Below are 21,213 nucleotides of genomic sequence, written 5' to 3'. Positions count from 1 at the left end.
TTGCTGCTTGAGAAACACAAATTCAAATCCAGAATTGATGCACTCCAGTATGAATGCTACTGCCTGCCTTACCAATTGGTGTTGTCTGGGAAGGCAGTCCACCTGTTTTGGCAGCTGTCCTGCAGGTCTCAAATGTAGAACATAAGAACTCAGATCATTAGTCCATCTAGCTCAGTATTGTTTGCACTGACTATCAAAAGCTCTCCAGCGTTTTAAACAGGAGTCCTTTCCTCAGCCCTACCTGAAGATGCCAGGAACTGAACTGGGACCTTTTGTATGCAAAACATGTGCTCTAGCACGGAACTGTGGCCCTTTCCCAGGTAAAGCAGTCTGTCAGAGAGTTGCCTCCCAACGTTCTCAGTGGGGCTGTGGGAGGGGCATCGTTGGCAGAACTCCTGCATTCCTAAAACTAGCTGAAGTGTTTTGACCTGCTTCAGATAGATTTCATTTCAGTCAGGGAAATGGATGGACCCCTGAATTTCTTAACAGCTGGGAATCAACAGAAATATCTCTAGGGAATGAATTTTCATAATTACGTTTTTCCATTTCAGAGGGCTTTTGTAAACAAGAGAAAAACAATATCTTTGTCTTATTTGGGTCTCTCTCTCTCTCACACACTCACTCACTCACTCACTCTATGGCTCCGTATGTTTAGTCTTTGAAATTTACATGCATGCATGCATGCAGCTAGCATGAGAATACTGTGCCAGGAAAAGAATGCATTAAAATGATAACAAATAGGAAAGTGAATGTATTCATTAGTTGATGGCAGAGCTATTTAACAAGCCTACAATTTGTCTACTCAGGCTTGACATTGCACATCATTATCAAGAAAGATCTTTTCAAACGTTATGCTACAGTAGAAGTAATTTCATTCCAGAGTACAAAGAAGTAACTAGTACTAATGGTGCCAGTCATTTATAACGTGGATGCAGAAAAACCTCAACTCATCTCTCCATATCTGATGGATTTTGAAGAAGTAATCTCATACCTAATGGTTACGCCATGGCTTATATTTTCATTTTATTTATGTGACGAGCATCGGTATTTTGGAGACCTGATATTAAAGATGGTTTTAACATGCGTCGCCTGAGCACGTAGCTGGAACAGCACAGATGAACTGCGTTTGCAGCCCTGTGTTTTCTGTCTTTTTAGCTTTCATGTTTTGGCTAATCATAACCGAAATTTCTTCTGTCATAGTGTCTTTCTGTGTCTTTTATGAGGCACCGTGCCAGGCTGAAGAGAGACCAAAGCAAATGAGAATAACAGCAAATAAATGAGGGTAGATATTAACCTGTAAATTTGCTATTCATTTATCTGTCATGTTTATATCTCTTCCTCCAAGGTGACATATGTTAGCAATTATCCAGTTTTATCCTTCTTGTGGAGTAGGTGTGATGATTTTTTTTAAAATCCATCTACCCCCAACTTATAAAAACCTCAATTGGTGACCACCACCTCAGTTGGAATTAAGCCACTGAGGAAGTGTTTATATGTGGATCACAAAGCCCTTCTTCAAACAGTTTGGGAAGTAAATTCTCTTACTTGGAAACATGACCTGGTATGACACTAGGGGAGGGGGCAGGTTAAGTGGAAATGCATAAGGCACAAAAGGCAGTTAAAAGTAAAATTGAATTTATTTAAGGAAATCAGATTTTAGATGGCATTAAAAATAACAAGCACAGCAAAATGAGATAGGAAGCAGGGCCATTCCACGAGCCACCAGCCATTCTAGCAGCCCTTCTGTAAGACCACCACCATCAGGCTCCTTTCTCAGCTTTCGCTATTGGCAGCCATTCCAGCAGGCTGCAACAAAGAGAGATGAAATGGGAAGCAGGGCCATTCTATCATCCTGCTGAAAGACTGCTTAGTTTTTTTCTCTTCCTTCCCCGTCCCCCTTTCCTTCTGCATTGTGTCTTTTTAGATTGTGTGCCTGTGGGCAGGGACTGTCCTGTTTTTATTGATTGTACATAAGCCTTTCTGAGAGCCTTTGGGGCTGAGGGACAGGATAAAAATACTTTTAATTCATTCATTAATTACAAGGAAGTTAACAGATATAAGGAAAAAGAAGAAAACTTCAGAACATGGCCAAAACAAATAAAACATGAAAGGTATAGCACTACCTATCCTATATCAATATAACATTACCTGTTGCATGATATTAGTTGACCGGGTGGGTTCTCAAACTATTTGGTTGCAGAAACTAGCCCTTTTACACCCCACTTTTAAAAATGGAGTTTCAGAACAAAAGGGTATGAAGTCAGCTCATGCTGGAATGTATTCAAGCCTGGGCTGTCTTAGGCAATGAAAAGCTCTTTTATTTCAGTCTTTTTTGCAGGATTGAGAATAGGGTTGGCCCAAGACATTTTGCTGCATCAGACAAAGGACAAGATATCCCCCCACCCCCCATCCCTCCATGCCATGCCATTCCATGTACAGACATGGACTACACGTGCAGTTGAATCTTATTTCAGCACTGGCAACAAGACAGATTCTTCCCCCACACCCGAGGGCAGTAGGTTAGCTTAGGGGGCACAGGGCAGACTGCATGGTACACAGAGCTCTGCCCTTCAGCACCTTGCCACCACTCCCCATCCCCCAGCGCCAGCTGCGTGAGGTGGCTGCCTCGCTCTGCCTAATTGTAGGGCCGGCCCTGATTTAGAATTACCTTAATCATTTATTGGGCAGAAAGTGTTCAACCCATGAAGGCAAGAATTGATAAGCTGCCCCAAAGACGAAGAGTTCTAAACTCTCAAACATAGTGAAGACCATGGAAATGGAAATGCGTGATCTCACCTTGCTATGGAATCCAGATTGGACTCCCTGTGTGAAACAGGAATCCTCTACAGGAAACTGAGCACTCATGCACAGCAACTGATGAATAGCTAACAATGTGGGTAGGTGAGAGGTTTTGGCTTTTGGAAAAGATGGAACTTGCTTGGTTAAACTGAACAACTGTAACAATTCATCCATTTTCCTTCACAGTAGGTGGGGCTGACCTGGCCAAGGTTACTCAGTGGGCTTAGTAGCCAAGCAGGGATCTGAACTCTAGGTCTCCCTAGTGGTCATTTATTTATTTAATTACTGTAGGTTCTACTTTTTTAAAAAAGTAACAGACAAACAGGAGAACTGTAAATACAAATGCATCTACAATTCCAACTCGAAATTGTGTGGGAAACATGCCACATATGAATAGAGAATTGCACAGGAGACATTCCTGGTGGATTGTAACCTATTACAAAATATACCAGTTCTTAACTTTAGGGAATAATGGTGTATCTGATTCACTCATGAATTCTCTTGCACCACAGTTGAATATATCCATGGTTCCAGAAATTCTCACTAATTCATTGATATACCACCTATGGACTCACATAGTTGAATACATTTATTAACCATTTGCAAACCATACAAATGTCATGCTAAGTTTGAGGCTTACATACATGCAGTATGTATACTAAGAAAAAGTTTATTGGCGCAGTTGTAATGTATGTCAAAGTGAGAAGGCATATCTTTTTGTATTGATCACCACCTTGGGCACTAATAAGTTACTGTACAGACCTGGTTAAGAAAATACAATGCATGCCTAGGATTTTTAAGTCAGAAAAACAAGATCAATGGGTAGAGGTTGTAGGGGTTTATGGTGGGACAACATCAGCTGATGATAGGAAGGACAAGAAGAAGTAGGTAAAAACATGAAATGACATGGAAAATGTTCTTGGACAATTTTTGAAAGAGGAAACCTGAAGAAGAGTTAACTGACTTGAAACAAATTAATTCAGTCTAGCTCAGTAGTGGAGCATATGCTTTGCAGTCAGAAGACAGCAGTTGCCATGAAAGATCTCTGCCTGAGACCCTGCATTTCTACCACCCATCAGAACATAGAACACTGACCTCATATAAGGCAGTTTCCTATTGTATCATCATCTATGCAGCTTTGAAGTCTCATCTACATTTGTGAAAATGAGCTTGAACCTCATCCAGAAGCACTTCTTGTTTCTGAGCAATTTGATGGATTACCTATATTTTGTCTTATAACTTAAGAGCTAACAAAATTGCCATTTTTCTTTAAAGTGAAAGGATCATTTTAGCAGAGGCTAGGGTCCTCAGCCCAATTTTATGCATGTTTACTTAGATGTTTCAGGACAGATAAAGGGAAATACTTCTTCACACAGCGCATAGTTAAACTATGGAATTCACTACCACAACATGCAGTGATGGCCACCAATTTGGGTGGCTTTAAAAGGGGATTGGACAAATTCCTGGAGGAGAAGGTTATCAATGGCTACTAGTCCTGATGGCTATGTGCTACTTCCAGTATCAACGGCAGGCTGCCTGTGTACACCAGTTGCTGGGGAACATGGGTGGGAGGGTGCTGTTGCACTTGTGTCCTGCTTGAGTTCCCAGTTGACAGCTGGGCTAGATGGACCCTTGGTCTGATCCAGCATGGCTCTTCTTATGTTCTTATGCCAGTTTCGCTTAATTCATTGGGACTTGCATAACATGCAGCAGCCTACTACATCAGCCTGGTGTCCTCCAGATGTTTTTGACTCCAACTCCCGTCAGCCCCAGCCAGCATGGCCAATGGTCAGGAATGCTGGGAGTTATTATCCAAAATACCTGTGGGGCACGAGGCTGGGGAAGGCTGGTATACATAGTACTGCAACCTTAGTAGTATATTTTAAAAACATCAGTTGCAGAAAAGTATGAGATGCACCAGAAATATCTGGTTCCAGGAGTGCATTTGAACATATTCCAGCACATATTCTGACATCCATTGCAAAGACAGTGAATGCCTTTCTGGTTTTATACTAATCCTATAATTTTTCTGTTAATTCTTAAATAGACCACCACAGTAATCACTAAAGTTTATCAAGCTTATCTTTTTACCTAGTATTTTTAACTGTCCTTTAACTGCGTCAGAACTCAAAAACACCATTATTGTTTCCTTTATATGCCCCCTCCCCATGAATAAGTTTAATCTCTTTGTACTTAGTATTCTCTTTGCATAATGGTTGTGTTGAAATTCTCAAGCTCTGATCTCATGTAGAGACAGATGCGTTGAAATGTTATTTGAGACCCATATTGCTTTGCTAACCAGATAAGATATTTACATGTTGAAGTGTCCCTGGGATAAAAAGAAAAGATTAATTTTGATGTCAAATGTGAAGCAGCCAAGAGCAATCTTTGGGGATGGAGAACAAGTAGATCCATGCTGCACTCCCAAAATTATTTTGAGTATGCAGGTTTTTGTGTTGCATATCCTTGCAAAGAGAATTTGATAGTTGCTTAACAAGATAGCTGTGAGTAGAAGAGGTTAGAGAAACTCAAATATCTGCAATATGGTAGGGTAGCTGTCATGACTGCAGGGTTCTACTCAATGTGCTATGAGGCCATAGATGCAGAGGCAGAGTAGAGTAGAGTAGGAATTTGCTCTCAGTGCAGAAACTTCAGATGACCCCACTTCTGTTAGGGCCTGAAGCCTGAGGAATGTTCAGACTTAATTCTACCGTCACTCCTCCCCAGGCTGAAGCGATTGTCTTACCATCATCCTCAGATTCTAAGGACACTCCAGGAACTGCAGTCAAGAAACAATCCCCCCCCCCCCCCGCCACAATGCCATGAGAGGCAATGCCTATAAAATTGGGCAAGGCCCTTTTAAATAAAGGTTGTAGAGCTTGTCACTTAGACTGAGTAAAACCTCAGTGAATTCCAAACTACTGCTGAAGCAACATCTGAGCCTAACTTGCTTGTGTTCTTGCATCCAGCCTGAACTCCCCTGAGTTCCACTTGGAATTTCTTTAAAAATAGCCCTGCTGGATCAGACCAAAGTCCTATCAGACCAAAGGAGGATAAGGAGATCATGGAGAAGCTGAATGAATTATTTCATCTGACTTCACTTCAGAAGATATAGGACAGATACCTATGATCGACGTGATGTTTTTCAAGAAGGGAGTCTGAAGAACTGAGGCAAATAGTGTTGCCAAAAGTTGACGTTCTCAACCTTATTGACAAATTGAAAGTTAATAAATCACCGGGCCCAGATGGTATCCATCCTAGAGTTCTTAACTCAAATGTGTAATTGCTGATCTTCTAACAAAAATATGTAACATGTCCCTGAGATCAGCCTCTGTTCCAGAGGACTGGAGAATGGCCAGTATTGTCCGATCCTGACTTCCCAGAGACAAGGCACATGTCACAGTAAACTCTTTCTGCAGTAATTCCAGTAGTTAGCTATCAGCTTTTACAGTCCCAATAAAGATCCATAGTTAACAGTTCACAATGTAAGTCCTTGAGCAGAAGCAGTCCTTCAGCATCACCACTAAACAGCCCTGGGTACAGCTGACAAAATAAAACCACACAGATCCAGAGTTCCAGTGAAAGTGGGAAGCTTTTCAAGTGATCCAAGCGTTGCTTCCCGCAAAGTCTACTGCTGGTTGTTCTGATTTAAATACAGGGGAGTGGCCACTAAAGATTGCTATCAGCCATCTGATCCTGGCAAGGAAACCTGGCTTTTAGGTGGTTGCTACTCCTCACAGGGTGCCTCTGCTCCACCCTCTTTAGTGGACATCAGGCTAAGGGAGTCACCTCTGAAACGCCTGCTCTCTCAGAGACTTTCTCCTGCTGTCCTGTTCCCATGGAAGATGACTCTGGTTGAGAAGATGTCTCTGGTCGAGAAGATGTCTCTGGTCAAGGTCACATCTCCTGGCTGTGGAAGATAGGCCGTATCAGTGTTCTGCATCTCACCCCCTCCCAGCTCGTAAGCCTCATAAGCCCCTCTCCACTCGTAAGTATGGGAGTGGAGGAAGGGAGGCCTGGTAGAACTGAGTTCTCAGGCACCTGGCTTTCCATGCCTGGGCCAGACTCTAGAGCATTCCCTTCTGACTCAGAATTGGTGTCAGAGACTATAGCTCCCCCTGAACTGGGGCATGGTCTCAAATTGTAATGTCAAAAAGGAGATCTTGGGGTTGTGGTGGACAGCTCAAGGAAAATGCCGACACAGGGTGTGACTGCTGTAGAAAACCCAAATTCCATGTTAAGTATAATTAGAAAAGGAACTGAAAATAAAACTGCCAATATCATACCGCCCTTATACAAATCTGTGGTGTGACCACACTTGGAATACTGTGTACAGTTCTCATCACCGCATCTAAAAAAGGATATTGTAGAGCTGGAAAAAGTTCAGAAAGGGGAAACTGAAATGATCCAGGGGCTGGAGCACCTCCCCTGTGAGGAAAGGTTACAACATCTGGGAGTGTTCAGCTTAGAAAAGAGGCAAATAAGGGGTGACATAATATAGGTGTACAGAATTATGCATGGTGTGGAGATAATGAACAGGGAGACCTTTTTCCCCCTCTCTCATAATACTAGAACCTGGGGTCATCCCATGAAGCTGATTGGTGGGAGATTCAGGACAGATAAAAGGACTTCTTCACACAGCTTATAGTTTAACTATGGAATTCACTTTCACGAGATATAGTGATGGCCACCAATTTGGATAGCTTTAAAAGCGGATTAGATGAATTCCTGGAGGAGAAGGCTATCAGTGGCTACTAGTCCGGATGGCTATCCACTACCTCCAATATCAGAGGCAGTATGCCTGTGTACACCAGTTGCTGGGGAACATGGGCACAAGGGTGCTGTTGCACTCATGTCTTGCTTGTCGGTTTCCCACTCTGCGAACAGAATGCTGGACTAGATGGACCTTGGTCTGATCCAGCACAGCTCTTATGTTCTTATGCCATTTGTTCAGGTAAGTTGGAATGGCCTGAGGCTAAACAACAATAAATATTGATGGATGAATAGTAGAGGTAGTATGATTCCTCACTGTGATGATAAAGCATTAGTGTCTACTTAAGATAGCTGCCTTTCCTAGGGTAGCAAAATTATTCAAGTTGTCAGGGATGCCTCTGAGCATAGGCAGCGGCAGAGTAGCTCGGATTCCAAAGAGGAACCGCAAAACGTGGGGGAGGAACTTTCCCAGACTCTTCCAGACAAGGAGAGACAGATTCCTCAGGTTTCAATAGTCCAGCTGGACAGAGAGGGTTTCTCTTCACACACCTCTGTGAGAGATAGCCAACAGGGAGAGGTGGGGTGTGGAGAGCCTGAATTCTTAGACGCCAGGTGCAGACGCAGAGCCAAGAGAGAGAGATGGCAGGGGCGGAGTTTAGGCGATCTGCCCAATTGTCCCGGCGGGAACAGCTATGCGTAGAGACCTCACAAGATAGAGGGAGATCCCCACCCCTTAAGTTAGGATAGCCTGCCTGCCTTTTCTCAAATGGCGGGCAACTTTCAACCTGGGTAGCTTCCCCTTGAACTCCCTGAAGGCTTTTCCTATGTAGACTGTTACTGACAATTTGCATCTGTATGACCCATTGAAGTAAAGGATTAAAGAGCCCTGGAGAGAAGCCTCTTGTCTGTGTTTTTGATTTGGCTTGTGAAGTTCAGCAGGGACAAAAGGGAATCCTGACACAAGTTCACCACCTGCACTAAAAGCCAAGGAGGTGAACCATTCATCTAATTAACGATCATACATTCTCTATCCACCTTCTGTTTGGAGAGAGGAGGAACAGGACATGTTCTAGGTTATCAGTAGGTTATAAGGCTTGTTTGGATATTCTTTTGTACTCCAGGATTCTCCTTGGGGGAGAGATCAGGAGCAGGCCTTGGTTTTACAAGATCCTTCCTGTGCCACCCTGACTATGTGGGGAAAGGGTTTAATTTCCCAAGACCAAAGGAGATCTCCCATCCAAATAACTGTAGGGTATCTTGGTTTGGTTGTTCTGCCTCCCACTCCTACACATGCAAAAATGGGAGTGGAGGACGGGCAGGGGAGTCTGTCTTGCACCTCTTCTTTCTCCAGGGAAAAAAAATATAAAAACAGTTGTTTGAAGGAAAGACTTGTTGTCTGTAGTACAAAAGGAAACTGAAGTATTGAACAAAGCCACGAGAACCCATTTTCAATTGCCACATGGAAAGTGCATAAAGACAAGCCTTTCCAGTCCACAAGTGATAGACCATTGTCTGGATGCCTATGTTAGTTCTTCTCCCTTATTGTGCTGGTTCCCATTCATAAGACAACAGGCTGGATAGAATATGGGTCTCATCTCTCCAGGAGGTTATATTCAGAGTGTAGAAACATATCACTACAGAATATATACTACTGGTTTTTATTTATCCAACAATTATAATATTCAGTTGCTTGTGATACTTCCACAATAAAAGCTTAATCATCTATATATTCGTTTAGGATTTTATATAATGTGTTCTTCACATTTCCCCCTGAAGGTTCAACAATATAAGCAAGACCCTAAGCCATCCAAATGCCTGCATTCTGTTTTCGGTGCCCACACAGGTGACGAGATCTTTTCTCATGAGGAATACGGACATCTTCAGGTACAAAATACATTTCTTAAGTATACTTCAGAGACTGGGTTGCTTTGAGTAATGTTATTTTCTCCTGCTGCTTGGTTAAAGGCTGGAGTTCTTTAAAGATGTGTCAAACGATGGAGCTTGGCAAATTGATTTTCCTGTTATAACATACCAATAACAGCAAGCTGTTTTGTAGCCTGACTCACTGAAAACAATATGTCTACAGCAAGGAAAGCAGTTGTCCATAAGCTATGGTATAAGAAAATTGTATTTATACAGTATTGTAAATAAAATTCAAGAGCTGCTGATGCTAGATACTGTATTTGTATATAAGGTTTGCCAGCCATTTAATTAATGAGAAAGAGTTATGGCTTTTTCACTTGATTTTTAGTTTAGTTTTGTTCTCATTGTTCTCATTTCTGTGATTTACAAATGCAGTTTCCTTACTGCATTTGTCATATTTTGTATTTGCCTGATATCGATTTGACCTGGAATAATAGTAACCTATGAGGTCTAATGAGCAGCAATTAAGAATTTATCCTGGCCAATAGCAACAAGGAATTTTCCATAATGGTGGTTACTTTGCGTTGGCTGCAGAGCATCTTCAAAATTACTTTGATTCACAATATTATAGATTATAATTGTTTTCTGTTGACCGTACTTTGGCTCTTGCTACTTTGTAGGGTTGCTTTATGTTGGTTTCTTTGTTTACTGCCTGATGGTGTTTACTTTGTTATTTTTAATGTTCTGAAGAATAGAGTTGCTGTTGCAGAAACATCAGAGACTAGTTCGTTTGTTTTTTAAAAATGGTCTGATCGGCATTTCCAGCTGTGGCTGGCATCCGAAGTGCCCAGTGGAATTTTTGACTTTCCCCCCCTTTGCAACATGGTATGCAAATCTGCTGTTCAAAAGTGCTTTGAGACTTCCTTCAGCTTCAAAAATTGTTTGCCATGAGAGGAAAAAGGGGCTGGTGTTCAAGAATCTCAAGTCCAAATAACCCTGTGGTGTGGGCAGACCTAATTCTATAGTTCTTTGGAGCCTGTCTAGTGAGTGGAAACAGTAATTTCTGGGAGGAGTCAGTTGCAACACTTCTCACCACTTTTAAAACTACTGCACTGGCTTCTTGTCTGTTTTGGGGCCCAATTTAAGAATGTTCGTTCCAGCCTTTATAGCCTTAGATGGCTTAGGACAGGGTTGGGAGGATTTCAGGCTTATTGGGATAGTGTCCAATGTTAGTCCTATGTAGAGTAGACCCATTAAAATGAACAAGGCTTAAGTTAATAATGACTAATTTAAGTCTCATTCATTTCAATGGGTCTACTATATGTAGGACAAACACTGGATACTAACATTTATTTTTAGCTAGAACCCTGGGACACATCAACCAGAGGCATTCACTTAGAATTAAAGACTGCCGAGCCCAGGAATTTGTTTTGCATGCCAGAACTGAATGGAACTCACAGTCCTTTCACACACAAATTTATGTCTGGTTACCCCAAGCTTTCTTCACATCAGCAGTATAATTTAAGACTGAAGGGGAGGCTTTTTGTTGCAGCTATTGCTAAACAGAGTCTGAAATCCTTACTGATCTACTGCAAATCACCCACAGAACCACCAGTAGATCCCCTGGCTTAAGACTCAGTTATTTAAGGACCTCTGCACCCACATGAATGTGCCCGTTCATTGAGATCGCCTTCAGAGGCCCTTCTCCTGGCATGAGGTTGAAGTGGCTGGTGAATGGAGAATGCTCTTTCCAAGACTGCTTGCCTTGTGCCTGATGTCAGGGTGGAAACTGAGCCCATAGAGCCCCAGAGCAGTTCTGATTCTGAGGACGAACAGCAGTCTGTGGGAGAGGAGCCAGCTCATCCCTCACAGGCACAGCAGCTGGCAGAGATTCCTCCTGCCGGCATTCCTGAGATAGATAGTGATCCTAGCAGTGAGAAAGTGCTGTAATGGGGCTTGCTAGATGCTCGACGCAGACGCAGGGAGCGACGAGCGATGGAGGGCGTGGAAAGGAGGCGTAGCGCCCGTTTGGCACGCAAGCAACGGCCGCCTCCCATGGACCCAAGGGAAAGAGGGAGGATCTCTCCCTAGCCCATAAGTTCTGGGTCTTCAAGTGACTCTCTTTCAAATGGGGATCAACCATTTCGAAGCTTAGGCCACTCTGCTGTTCCTTGCTTAGTCGCTGGTGATGAGCATCTGAAAGAGTCATTAAGTTGTAAAAGGATTAAAGCTTTGAAAATAATCCTTTTGTCTGTGTCTTGAGTGGGCTATTGGAGTCTACTGAAAGAGGCTGCCAGGACGCTCATCCTCCATCGCTTGTCGCTCCCTGCGTCTGTGTCGAGCATCTAGCAAGCCCCATTCCAGCACTTTCTCACTTCTAAGATCGCTATCTATCTCAGGAATGCTGGCAGGAGGAATCTCTGCCAGCTGCTGTGCCTGTGAGGGATGAGCTGCTGGTGTTTTAGATTTCATTTCTATTTTAGTACTGCTCCTTTTTTATATATATGCTGTTGCTGTTTTATTTGGGATTTTTGTCTTTAATGTAATTATTATAACATGGTATTTTTAATTGTTGTTGACAAACATTCAGAAGCTCAGCCAATAATGCCAAGCTCCCTTTCTGCTACAGCCCTCCCACACTTCTCCCCACAGGCTGGAGACCCAAATACCTGTGTGAAGAGGTGGGGCAGACAGACACTGAGAAGCTCAGCCAATAATACACTCTTTTTCTGCTATAGCCCTCCTCAACTTCCTTTATTATAGTTTTCTACAGAAATCAGGAATATACCTTTTAAAAAAAATGAAATTCTGCAGCTATCACCAAGTGAATGGGGCATGAATAAGCAAAGTGTAATGTGGTACATTGTGAAGTAGCTGTATTTTATGTTCATTTCTTTGATATTTGGCCATGCACTTCCCTAATGTAATGGCTTGCTGGAAACTGCTATGGCAGTTGATGCTGATATCTAATAGATAGTTATGTCAACAGAGGAAAACAACTCATTTTTCATAAATATAATTTAAATCCTATAAATCAAATGCAGAAGAGTTGATTAAAACTTAAACGCCCCTCTGCAGGAGGCTGCATGAATTTTTTCTTTATTAGGTAGGAAATTGGGTCTTCTTTGCCTGCTACAGTAATGTTCTGCTTATGCAGTCTTTGTGCTTTGTCTTCAGTATTGTAATTTACATCCTCTAGAGCAGGATTGGGAAACCATTTTATTTTTTTGTCGAGGCCTGCATTCCCTTGGGGATAATCTGTAGGGTGCTGCATGCTGGCAGTGGCCAAGGCTGGCCAGCAGTGGGTAGGGTCAGAGCCGAAAGTGTGTGGGCTACCCTGTTTTCTCTATCTCTTCCTCCCTGTCCAGCAGGGTTTGTGGCTGTCAGGGGCGCCCTAGCGGCCTCTTTCAGTAGACTCCAATAGCCAACTCAAGACACAGACGAAAGGATTATTTTCAAGGCTTTAATCCTTTTACAACTTAATGACTCTTTCAGATGCTCATCACCAGCGACTAAGCAAGGAACAGCAGAGTGGCCTTTGCACCGAGTAGGCAGTTGATCCTCGTTTGAAGGAGAGTCACTTGAAGACCCTGAACTTATGGGCTAGGGAGAGATCCTCCCTCTTTCCCTTGGGTCCACGGGAGGCGGCTGTTGCTTGCGCGCCAAACGGGTGCTATGCCTCCTTTCTGTGCCCTCCATCGCTCATCACTCCATGTGTCTGCATCGAGCATCTAGCAAGCCCCGTTCCCGCACTTTCTCACTGCTAGGATCACTATCTATCTCAGGAATGCCAGCAGGAGGAATCTCTGCCAGCTGCTGTGCCTGTAAGGGATGAGCTGGCTCCTCTCCCACGGATTGCTGATCCTCCTCAGAATCAGAACTGCTCTGGGGTTCTATCGACTCAGTTTCTACCCGGACATCATCCCCGCTCCCATGAGGCTCCCCCCTTGTGCTCTTCTCCTGGGGCCCCAGGTTTGTGGGGGTACAGCTGGTGGAAACGCCTCAGCAGCAACGGAGCATGCACATTTTCCGCGGGTTCCGAGGTTCGCTCATCTGGCCCATACCCCTTCCAGTCTACTAGATATTGCAGGCGGCCGCGAGAAAGGCAGGAGTCCAGAATCTCCGCGACCTCAAACTCCTCCTCCCCCTCTACCAGCACTGGCAGCGGGGGGGAACTGACCGAGTGATGGGGGTCACCAGAAACCAGGGGGGACAGCAAGGACCGATTAAAAACAGGATGGATCTTCATGGAGCGGGGAGAGAGCCAGGCAAAAAGCAACCGGGTTAATCTGGGCTGTAATCTGGAAAGGCCCCGTGCGGCGAGGCGCGAGCTTCCTTGCGGGTGAGTGAGAGGGGAGGTATTGGGTGGACAACCAAACCCAGTCCCCCAGTTGTAGAGACGGACCCGGCTGGTGCCGCTGGTCTGCAGAGGCCTTGTAGGCTGTCTTGGTTTGCTCGAGGGAGTCCCGTAAGAGGTGGTGTACCGCTCACAACTCCTTTAAAAACTCATGGGCTGCTGGCACCAAAGAGGGAGCTAAGGTGGACGGGAAACCCTTGGGGTGGTAACCAAAATTGGCAAAAAATGGAATTTGGCGGGTGGAAGCATGGCAGGCATTGTTATAAGCAAATTCTGCGAGAGGCAGCAAGGAAAACCAGTCATCTTGCTGGTAATTGACATAACAGCGCAAATATTGCTCCAGAGTCACATTGGTGCGCTCGGTCTGACCGTCCATCTGTGGACGGCAGGCAGAGGAAAGACGGAGCATCACATGGAGAAGCCCAAGTAGCTCCCTCCAGAAATGGGCAGTGAATTGGGCCCCCCTATCTGAAATGAGACCCTCAGGCCATCCGTGGAGCCTGAAAACATGCCAAAAACAGCTCCGCCGTCTCCCTGGCAGTGGGCAACCCAAAGCAGGGGATGAAATGGGCCATTTTAGAAAATAAATCCACCACCACCAAAATGGTGGTCTTACCGTGTGAGGGAGGCAAGTCAGTGATGAAGTCAAGGGAGAGCAGTTTCCAAGGTCCTGAGGGGGTAGGCAGGGGGTGAAGCAAGCCTGTGGACTTGCCTGAGGGGGCCTTCGCCCTCTGGCAGGTTGGGCAGGAGGTGACATAGGACTTGACGTCCTGACACACACGAGGCCACCAAAAATCCCATGTCACTCCGTGCAGGGTCTTGATGAAGCCAAAATGCCCAACTGTGGGGGAGTCGTGGCACTGATGGAGGACCTTCTTGCGGAGGGGTCTAGAAGGCACATAGACCCGACCGGAATGGTAAAGCAGGCCTCCTCGCAAAGAGAAGGGGGTAGAGTGGGGGGGGGCAGAGGCTAGCCCCAATTCCTCCACCTTTGTGCGAACAAAAGCATCCTGAGCCTGTGCAGAGTGAAGGAGCTCCTCCCAAGAGTGAGGTACTGCAGCTGCCGCCAGGCTCTGGGGGCGGGGAAGAATCGGGGGGGGGGTATTTCCCTCACCCCCTGGCTGGAGATCCAGCTTATGAGAAAGAGCATCGGCTTGTAGGTTGTTGGAGTCCTTCACATGGCAAATCTTAAGGTGGAACCGGGGGAAAAAAAGCGACCACCTAATCTGCTGGTGGTTTAAGGCATGGGCTGTCTGAAGATGTTCCAGCTTGCGATGGTCGGTTCTAACTTCAACTGGGTGCTGTGCCCCCTCCAGCAGATGTTGCCAGGTCTCCAAAGCGGACTTGATGGCCAACAGTTCCTTCTCCCAGATGATATAATTCCTCTCAGACACATTCAGCTTCCTGGAGTGGTAGGCGCAGGGTTGCAACCCACCGCTCGCCCGATCTAGCTGAAAAAGCACCGCCCCCACCGCAAAGTCAGAGGCATCAGTTGGCACCACAAAAGGCTTCCTCGGGTCGGGATGTAACAGGATCGGCTCAGAACTAAAAAGCTTCTTAAGTTCCTTGAAAGCCTCTTGGGCAGATGCCGTCCAATGAAAAGGAGATTTCTTGCCCTTAAGGAGGTCTGTGAGAGGAGATGTCAGCTGAGCAAAGCTGGGCAGGAACTTTCTCTCGAAATTAGCAAGCCCCAGAAAACGTTGCAAATCCTTGGTGGATGGAGCCTGCCAGGAGAGGACAGCCTGGACCTTTGCAGGGTCCATCCTGATACCGTCAGCTGAGATAATGTAGCCAAGATAGTCCAAAGAGGTTAGGTCAAATGCACATTTCTCCAGCTTGGCATAAAGATGGTGTTCGTGAAGGCGCTGGAGGACGGCGGAGACGTGGTGCTGGTGGGTGTGGGGGTCCTCAGAAAATATAAGTAAATCATCGAGATACACAATGAGGAAAGTGTCCAAATAGTCCCGGAAGATGGCATTCATAAAACGTGAAAACGTGGTGGGGGGGGTGCAGGCGAGCCCAAATGGCATCACTAGGTATTCATATGCTCCGTACCGGGTGCCGAAACAGGTCTTCCACTCACCCCCTTCCCGGATGCGTGTCAGATTATAGGCGCCACGCAGGTCCAACTTTGTGAAAATCTTGGCTCTCCCCAGGCGCTCCAGCATCTCAGGGATCAGGGGGAGGGGGTACTTGTCAGGGATCGAGACCGAATTGAGGGCTGTATAGTCATTCACTGGGCGGAGTTCTCCAGATTTATTGGCCACAAAGATGGTAGGGGCGCAGGCGGGGGAGGAGGAAGGGCGAATGAAGCCACGTTTGAGGTTTGTGTCCAAAAACTCCTGCAGAGCTCCAAGTTCCGGCTCCGACATCGAATACAGTTGTCCAGCGGGGATGGTCGCCCCTGGAATGAGGTTTATGGCACAGTTTATGGCACAGCTGCTGTGCCTGTGAGGGATGAGCGAGCTCCTCTCCCACAGATTGCTGATCCTCCTCAGAATCAGAACTGCTCTGGGGTTCTATCGGCTCAGTTTCCACCCTGACAGTGGTGAGGTGTGGGGACAGATTGTTCTCACCAGAAGTCTGAACGGTTTGCTTGCAGAGGACATTTGTGGTTAAGCCAAAGGCCGCTTAAAACTAGACTAAGGGCCACAGGTTGCCCACCCCTCCTCTAGGGACATTTTGACATAAATGGTAGTGAAATGAATAACTACCATTTATTCATTTTAAATGAATTTAAAAAATGAATTTTAAATGAATTTAAAAAATAGGTCAAAATAGAAGTCTGGAGGGGGTGTGGAAGGGACGACTCTGTTGCTTGATTTTGTTGCTTCCAATTGTGAGTAAATCTTTTTCTAAAACAGATGCTATGGAAGCCATTGTAGGCAGCACTACATGAGGGGGTTCTTCTGATTCCCCAAACTTTGCTTTATATCCTGTAGGTACTGCTTAGACAGAAGAAAGCTAATTACAAAAGCAAGCCCAGAGCTCCTAGCCATGTTGAAGCTTACACACCCCTTAGTGCACAGGGCATGCATTACTTCACCATCTGTTACTGTTATTTTCACTCACTCTTGGCAGCTACACTTTAGCCACTTCTGTTTATTGACACCTTGATTGTTTTTTTTTTTTAATTAAAGGGGATACAGAAATACAACAGAAGATGTATGGGGTGATTTTTTGCTTTGAAGGCTATTTCTCTTACTGACTGCTCATTCTTGTGCTTTTTGCTTGCTTTAGATAAATGCTGTGTCACTGTTCCTCATCTACCTGGTTGAGATGATATCATCTGGTCTGCAGATTATCTACAACACCGATGAGGTATGGATCAGCCAGTAAAACATGCTGACATATTCTTACAGGCTACATAAATTAAATAAAATTAAAGCAAAACGTTTCAATGTGCATCTCATAAGATGAATGGATTAAAATAGAATTCAAGCCAAAATGTTTTTTTTATATGGCATGAAGTTCTAATTTTGTTAGCTTTAGTCATGTAAAAGAAAGCTGGATGTATTTTACTTTAAAATAACACATTTGACATAGCCTAATATATACTTCAATCAGTTCCAGAAATTGTGTTTTATCTTCTCTCTCTCTCTCTCTCTTTCTTGGTCTTCTAGTTATGTTATTTTTCTCCTAATCAAATATTAAATGCTTCCTAAAAGTAATCTTTACGTGTGTGTGTTTTAAAAATAACTTTGCCCCAATCTAGAGCCCTGTACGTGCTCTGATGCACACATTGAATTCTTCTGCCTTAAAGGATATCCTTACCCATTGAACGAATGCTGCTTATAACAGTTTCTATAGCATCTACACAATTAAAAAAAATACTTGAAGCTACACATCCATATCTTTGTATGTACAGCACTGAAGTGAAAGAGGAAATCCTTGAGAGTGGGGGAGTTCCATGCGTGCATCAGAGTCCTCCCACAACCGGTTGCCACACTGGAGTGCATTTTCCCCCAAGTGGTCAGTAACATATTTTGACCTGGTGACAAAGTAAACTGTATTGTAAAACAGTCTTGGAAACAGAACAAAGATTTTGCGAACTCACTCAAAATCCAACTTTGCATTTCTCAGAAGACAACATGTGAGACTAAATACTTCCTTGATTTGACTACATTTTGCCCTGAATGCTGCCACTTGTTTACTTAGTGTTTGTTCCCATTCTGCATCCACTAGCTGGCTTTTGGAGTGAGTCTCCCAGTTGCATACAGCCACAAAGATATTTATCTTTATAGGTCATAGGTTTATTTTATTTTATTCATTACACCTCTTTCCCACCTTTTCCTCCAAGGAGTTTAAGGCAGCATATATAGTTCTCCCCCTGTGTCATGTTTCTCTTGGCCCCCCTCTTTCTTGATGCACTCACACACACAAATTGAGAGGCTTCAGTCTTAGGCCTTTAATGCGTTATCAACGGGTTCATTACAGATGCAAATCCTCAAAGACTCTCAGGCTACAAAGGAATGCCTCCAGGGGATTTAAATGGGAACACCCTACTTGCTTACACTTTGAAGTGAGGCTTGCTGGCTAGACTAACTTAGGGAGGGATGTCCCGCTTTTCCAGTGATGCTTCTCTACGTCGCCTTTCATGCATCGCTAACTGGGTCAACCGTCTGAGCTCCGCCCCTGACGTTTCCCTCTTAGGTCTGTGTCGTAGTCTAGCATCTCTTAGGTCATAGCCCTCACTGTCCTCCTCCTCCTCTTCATCCTCCTCCTGGCTTCTCACAGGGGGGGCAAGGGGGGGGGCTTCAGGCCCGGCCATCCGGTAGTTAGTAACCTGAGAAGCATACCTATCCATATCTGAACTGGCTGGGGAAAATCCATCCCCTGCTTCTGGCTGTTCTCCTTCTGAATCTGAGCTGCTAACTATCTCCCTGCACTCAGAATCAATCCTTACACCCTGCTCCCATTTTATCTTTTAACGTCCTTGTAAGATAGGGTCGGCTAAGGGAAAGTGATTGGCCCAGAATCACCATATGGGTTTCCTGGCTGCACGGGGATTTGAACTCAGGTGTCCCCCATCCTAGTTTAACCCTACTCTAACCACTACACCCCCCTTCATGGATCACTGCCTTGTTGTGGCGAAGGGGCTTGCGTAACTCAGTGAAGCCATAAGCTATGCCGTGCAGGGCCACCCAAGACGGACAGGTCATGGCAGAGAGTTCTGACAAAATGTGGTCCACTGGAGAAGGAAATGGCAACCCACTCCAGTATTCTTGCCAAGAAAACCCCATGGAACGTATCACAAGGCTAAAAGATATGACGCCGGAAGATGAGCCCCTCAGGTCGGAAGGTGTCCAGTATGCTACTGGGGAAGAGCAGAGGGTATTTCCAAGTAGCGCCAGGAAGAGTGAAGTGGCTGGGCCAAACCCAAAAGGACACTCAGCTGTGGATGTGTCTGGTGGTGAAAAGAAAATCCGATGCTGTAAAGAACAATATTGTTTAGGAACCTGGAATGTCAGATCAATGAATCAAGGTAAGCTGGAGGTGGTCAAACATGAGATGGCAAGATTGAACATCGACATCTTGGGAATCAGCGAACTAAAATGGACAGGCATGGGCGAATTTAATTCAGGTGACCATCATATCTACTATTGTGGGCAAGAATCCCTTCGAAGAAATGGAGTAGCACTCATAGTCAACAAAAGGGTGGGAAAAGCAGTCCTGGGGTACAATCTTAAAAACGATAGAATGATCTCAGTACGAATCCAAGGCAAACCATTCAACATCACAGTAATTCAAGTCTATGCCCCAACCACTGAGGCCGAAGAAGCTGAGGTTGATCGGTTCTATGAAGACCTACAACACCTTGTAGAACTAACACCAAAAAAAGATGTCCTCTTCATCATAGGGGATTGGAATGCTAAAGTAGGAAGTCAAGAAATCACTGGGATAACAGGCAGGCATGGCCTTGGTGTACAAAATGAAGCAGGACAAAAGCTAATAGAGTTTTGCCAAGAGAACATGCTGATCATAGCAAACACTCTTTTCCAACAGCACAAGAGGCGACTCTACACATGGACGTCACCAGATGGTCAATATCGAAATCAGATTGATTATGTCCTTTGCAGCCAAAGATGGAGAAGCTCCATACAGTCAGTAAAAATAAGACCTGGAGCTGACTGTGGCTCAGATCATGAGCTGCTTCTTGCAAAATTTCGGCTTAAATTGAAGAACGTCGGGAAAACCACTAAACCGTTCAGGTATGACCTAAATCATATCCCTGATGAATATACAGTGGAGGTGAGGAATAGATTTCAGGGATTAGACCTGATAGACAGAGTGCCTGAGGAACTATGGACGGAGGTCCGTAACATTGTTCAGGAGGCAGCAACTCAATCCATCCCGAAGAAAAAGAAATGCAAGAAAGCAAAGTGGCTGTCTGATGTGGCTTTACAAGTAGCTGAGGAAAGAAGGGAAGCGAAAAGCAAGGGAGAAAGGGGAAGATATACCCAACTGAATGCAGAGTTCCAGAGAATAGCAAGGAGAGACAAGAAGGCCTTCTTAAATGAACAATGCAAAGAAATCGAGGAAAACAACAGAATGGGAAAGACTAGAGATCTCTTCAAGAAAATTGGAGATCTCAAGGGAACGTTTTGTGCAAAGATGGGCATGATAAAGGACAAAGAAGGCAGGGACCTAACAGAAGCAGATGAGATTAAGAAGAGGTGGAAAGAATACAAAGAAGAACTATACAGGAAAGATCTGAATATCCCTGATAGCCATGATAGTGCGGTCACTGAACTTGAGCCGGACATCCTCGAGAGTGAAGTCAAGTGGGCCTTAGGAAGCATTAGTAACAACAAAGCTAGCGGAGATGACAGTATTCCAGCCGAGCTATTTAAAATCCTAAAAGATGATGCTGTTAAAGTGCTGCATTCAATATGCCAACAAATCTGGAACACTCAACAGTGGCCACAAGACTGGAAAAGGTCAGTTTACATTCCAATTCCAAAGAAGGGCAACGCCAAAGAGTGTTCAAACTACCGCACCATTGCGCTCATTTCACATGCCAGCAAGGTGATGCTCAAAATCCTACAAGCTAGGCTTCAGCAGTATGCGAACCGAGAACTACCGGAAGTACAAGCTGGGTTTCGAAGAGGCAGAGGAACTAGAGATCAAATCGCCAACATTCGCTGCATCATGGAGAAAGCAAGAGAATTCCAGAAAAACGTCTATTTCTGCTTCATTGACTACGCTAAAGCCTTTGATTGTGTGGATCACAACAAACTGTGGCAAATTCTTAAAGTGATGGGAGTACCAGACCACCTTACCTGTCTCCTGAGAAACCTGTACAAGGGTCAAGAAGCAACAGTAAGAACCAGAGATGGAACAACCGATTGGTTCAAAATTGGGAAAGGAGTACGACAAGGCTGCATATTGTCACCCTGCTTAATTAACTTATATGCAGAGTACATCATGAGAATTGCCAGGTTGGATGAATCAGAGGTCGGAATTAAGATTGCTGGGAG

At 44.7% G+C, this 21,213-nt stretch overlaps 1 protein-coding gene across 13 annotated transcripts in view; it reads left to right on the top strand.

Annotated features, from left to right (window-relative positions):
* The window catches only part of PHKB (phosphorylase kinase regulatory subunit beta), a 203,902-nt gene that overhangs the window by 48,117 nt on the left and 134,572 nt on the right, over positions 1 to 21,213 (top strand). For 12 of the 13 annotated variants that reach the window (XM_084813030.1, XM_084813043.1, XM_084813038.1 and 9 more), the window contains 2 exons: positions 9,289 to 9,396; positions 16,973 to 17,053. In XM_084813030.1, the coding sequence (XP_084669156.1) occupies positions 9,289 to 9,396; positions 16,973 to 17,053 (189 nt within the window). Of the gene's footprint in view, positions 1 to 9,288; positions 9,397 to 13,626; positions 13,718 to 16,972; positions 17,054 to 21,213 lie in introns of those variants that run through there. The other variant, XM_084813042.1, reaches the window with a different exon arrangement.

The sequence above is a fragment of the Heloderma suspectum genome, chromosome 8 (genome assembly GCF_057233095.1).
Source record: "Heloderma suspectum isolate Gila_16-S chromosome 8, 16-S_ref, whole genome shotgun sequence".
Lineage (NCBI taxonomy): Eukaryota > Metazoa > Chordata > Lepidosauria > Squamata > Helodermatidae > Heloderma > Heloderma suspectum.
The sequence above is the reverse complement of the archived record's forward strand: the minus strand, read 5'-3'. Positions and strand labels throughout refer to the sequence as shown.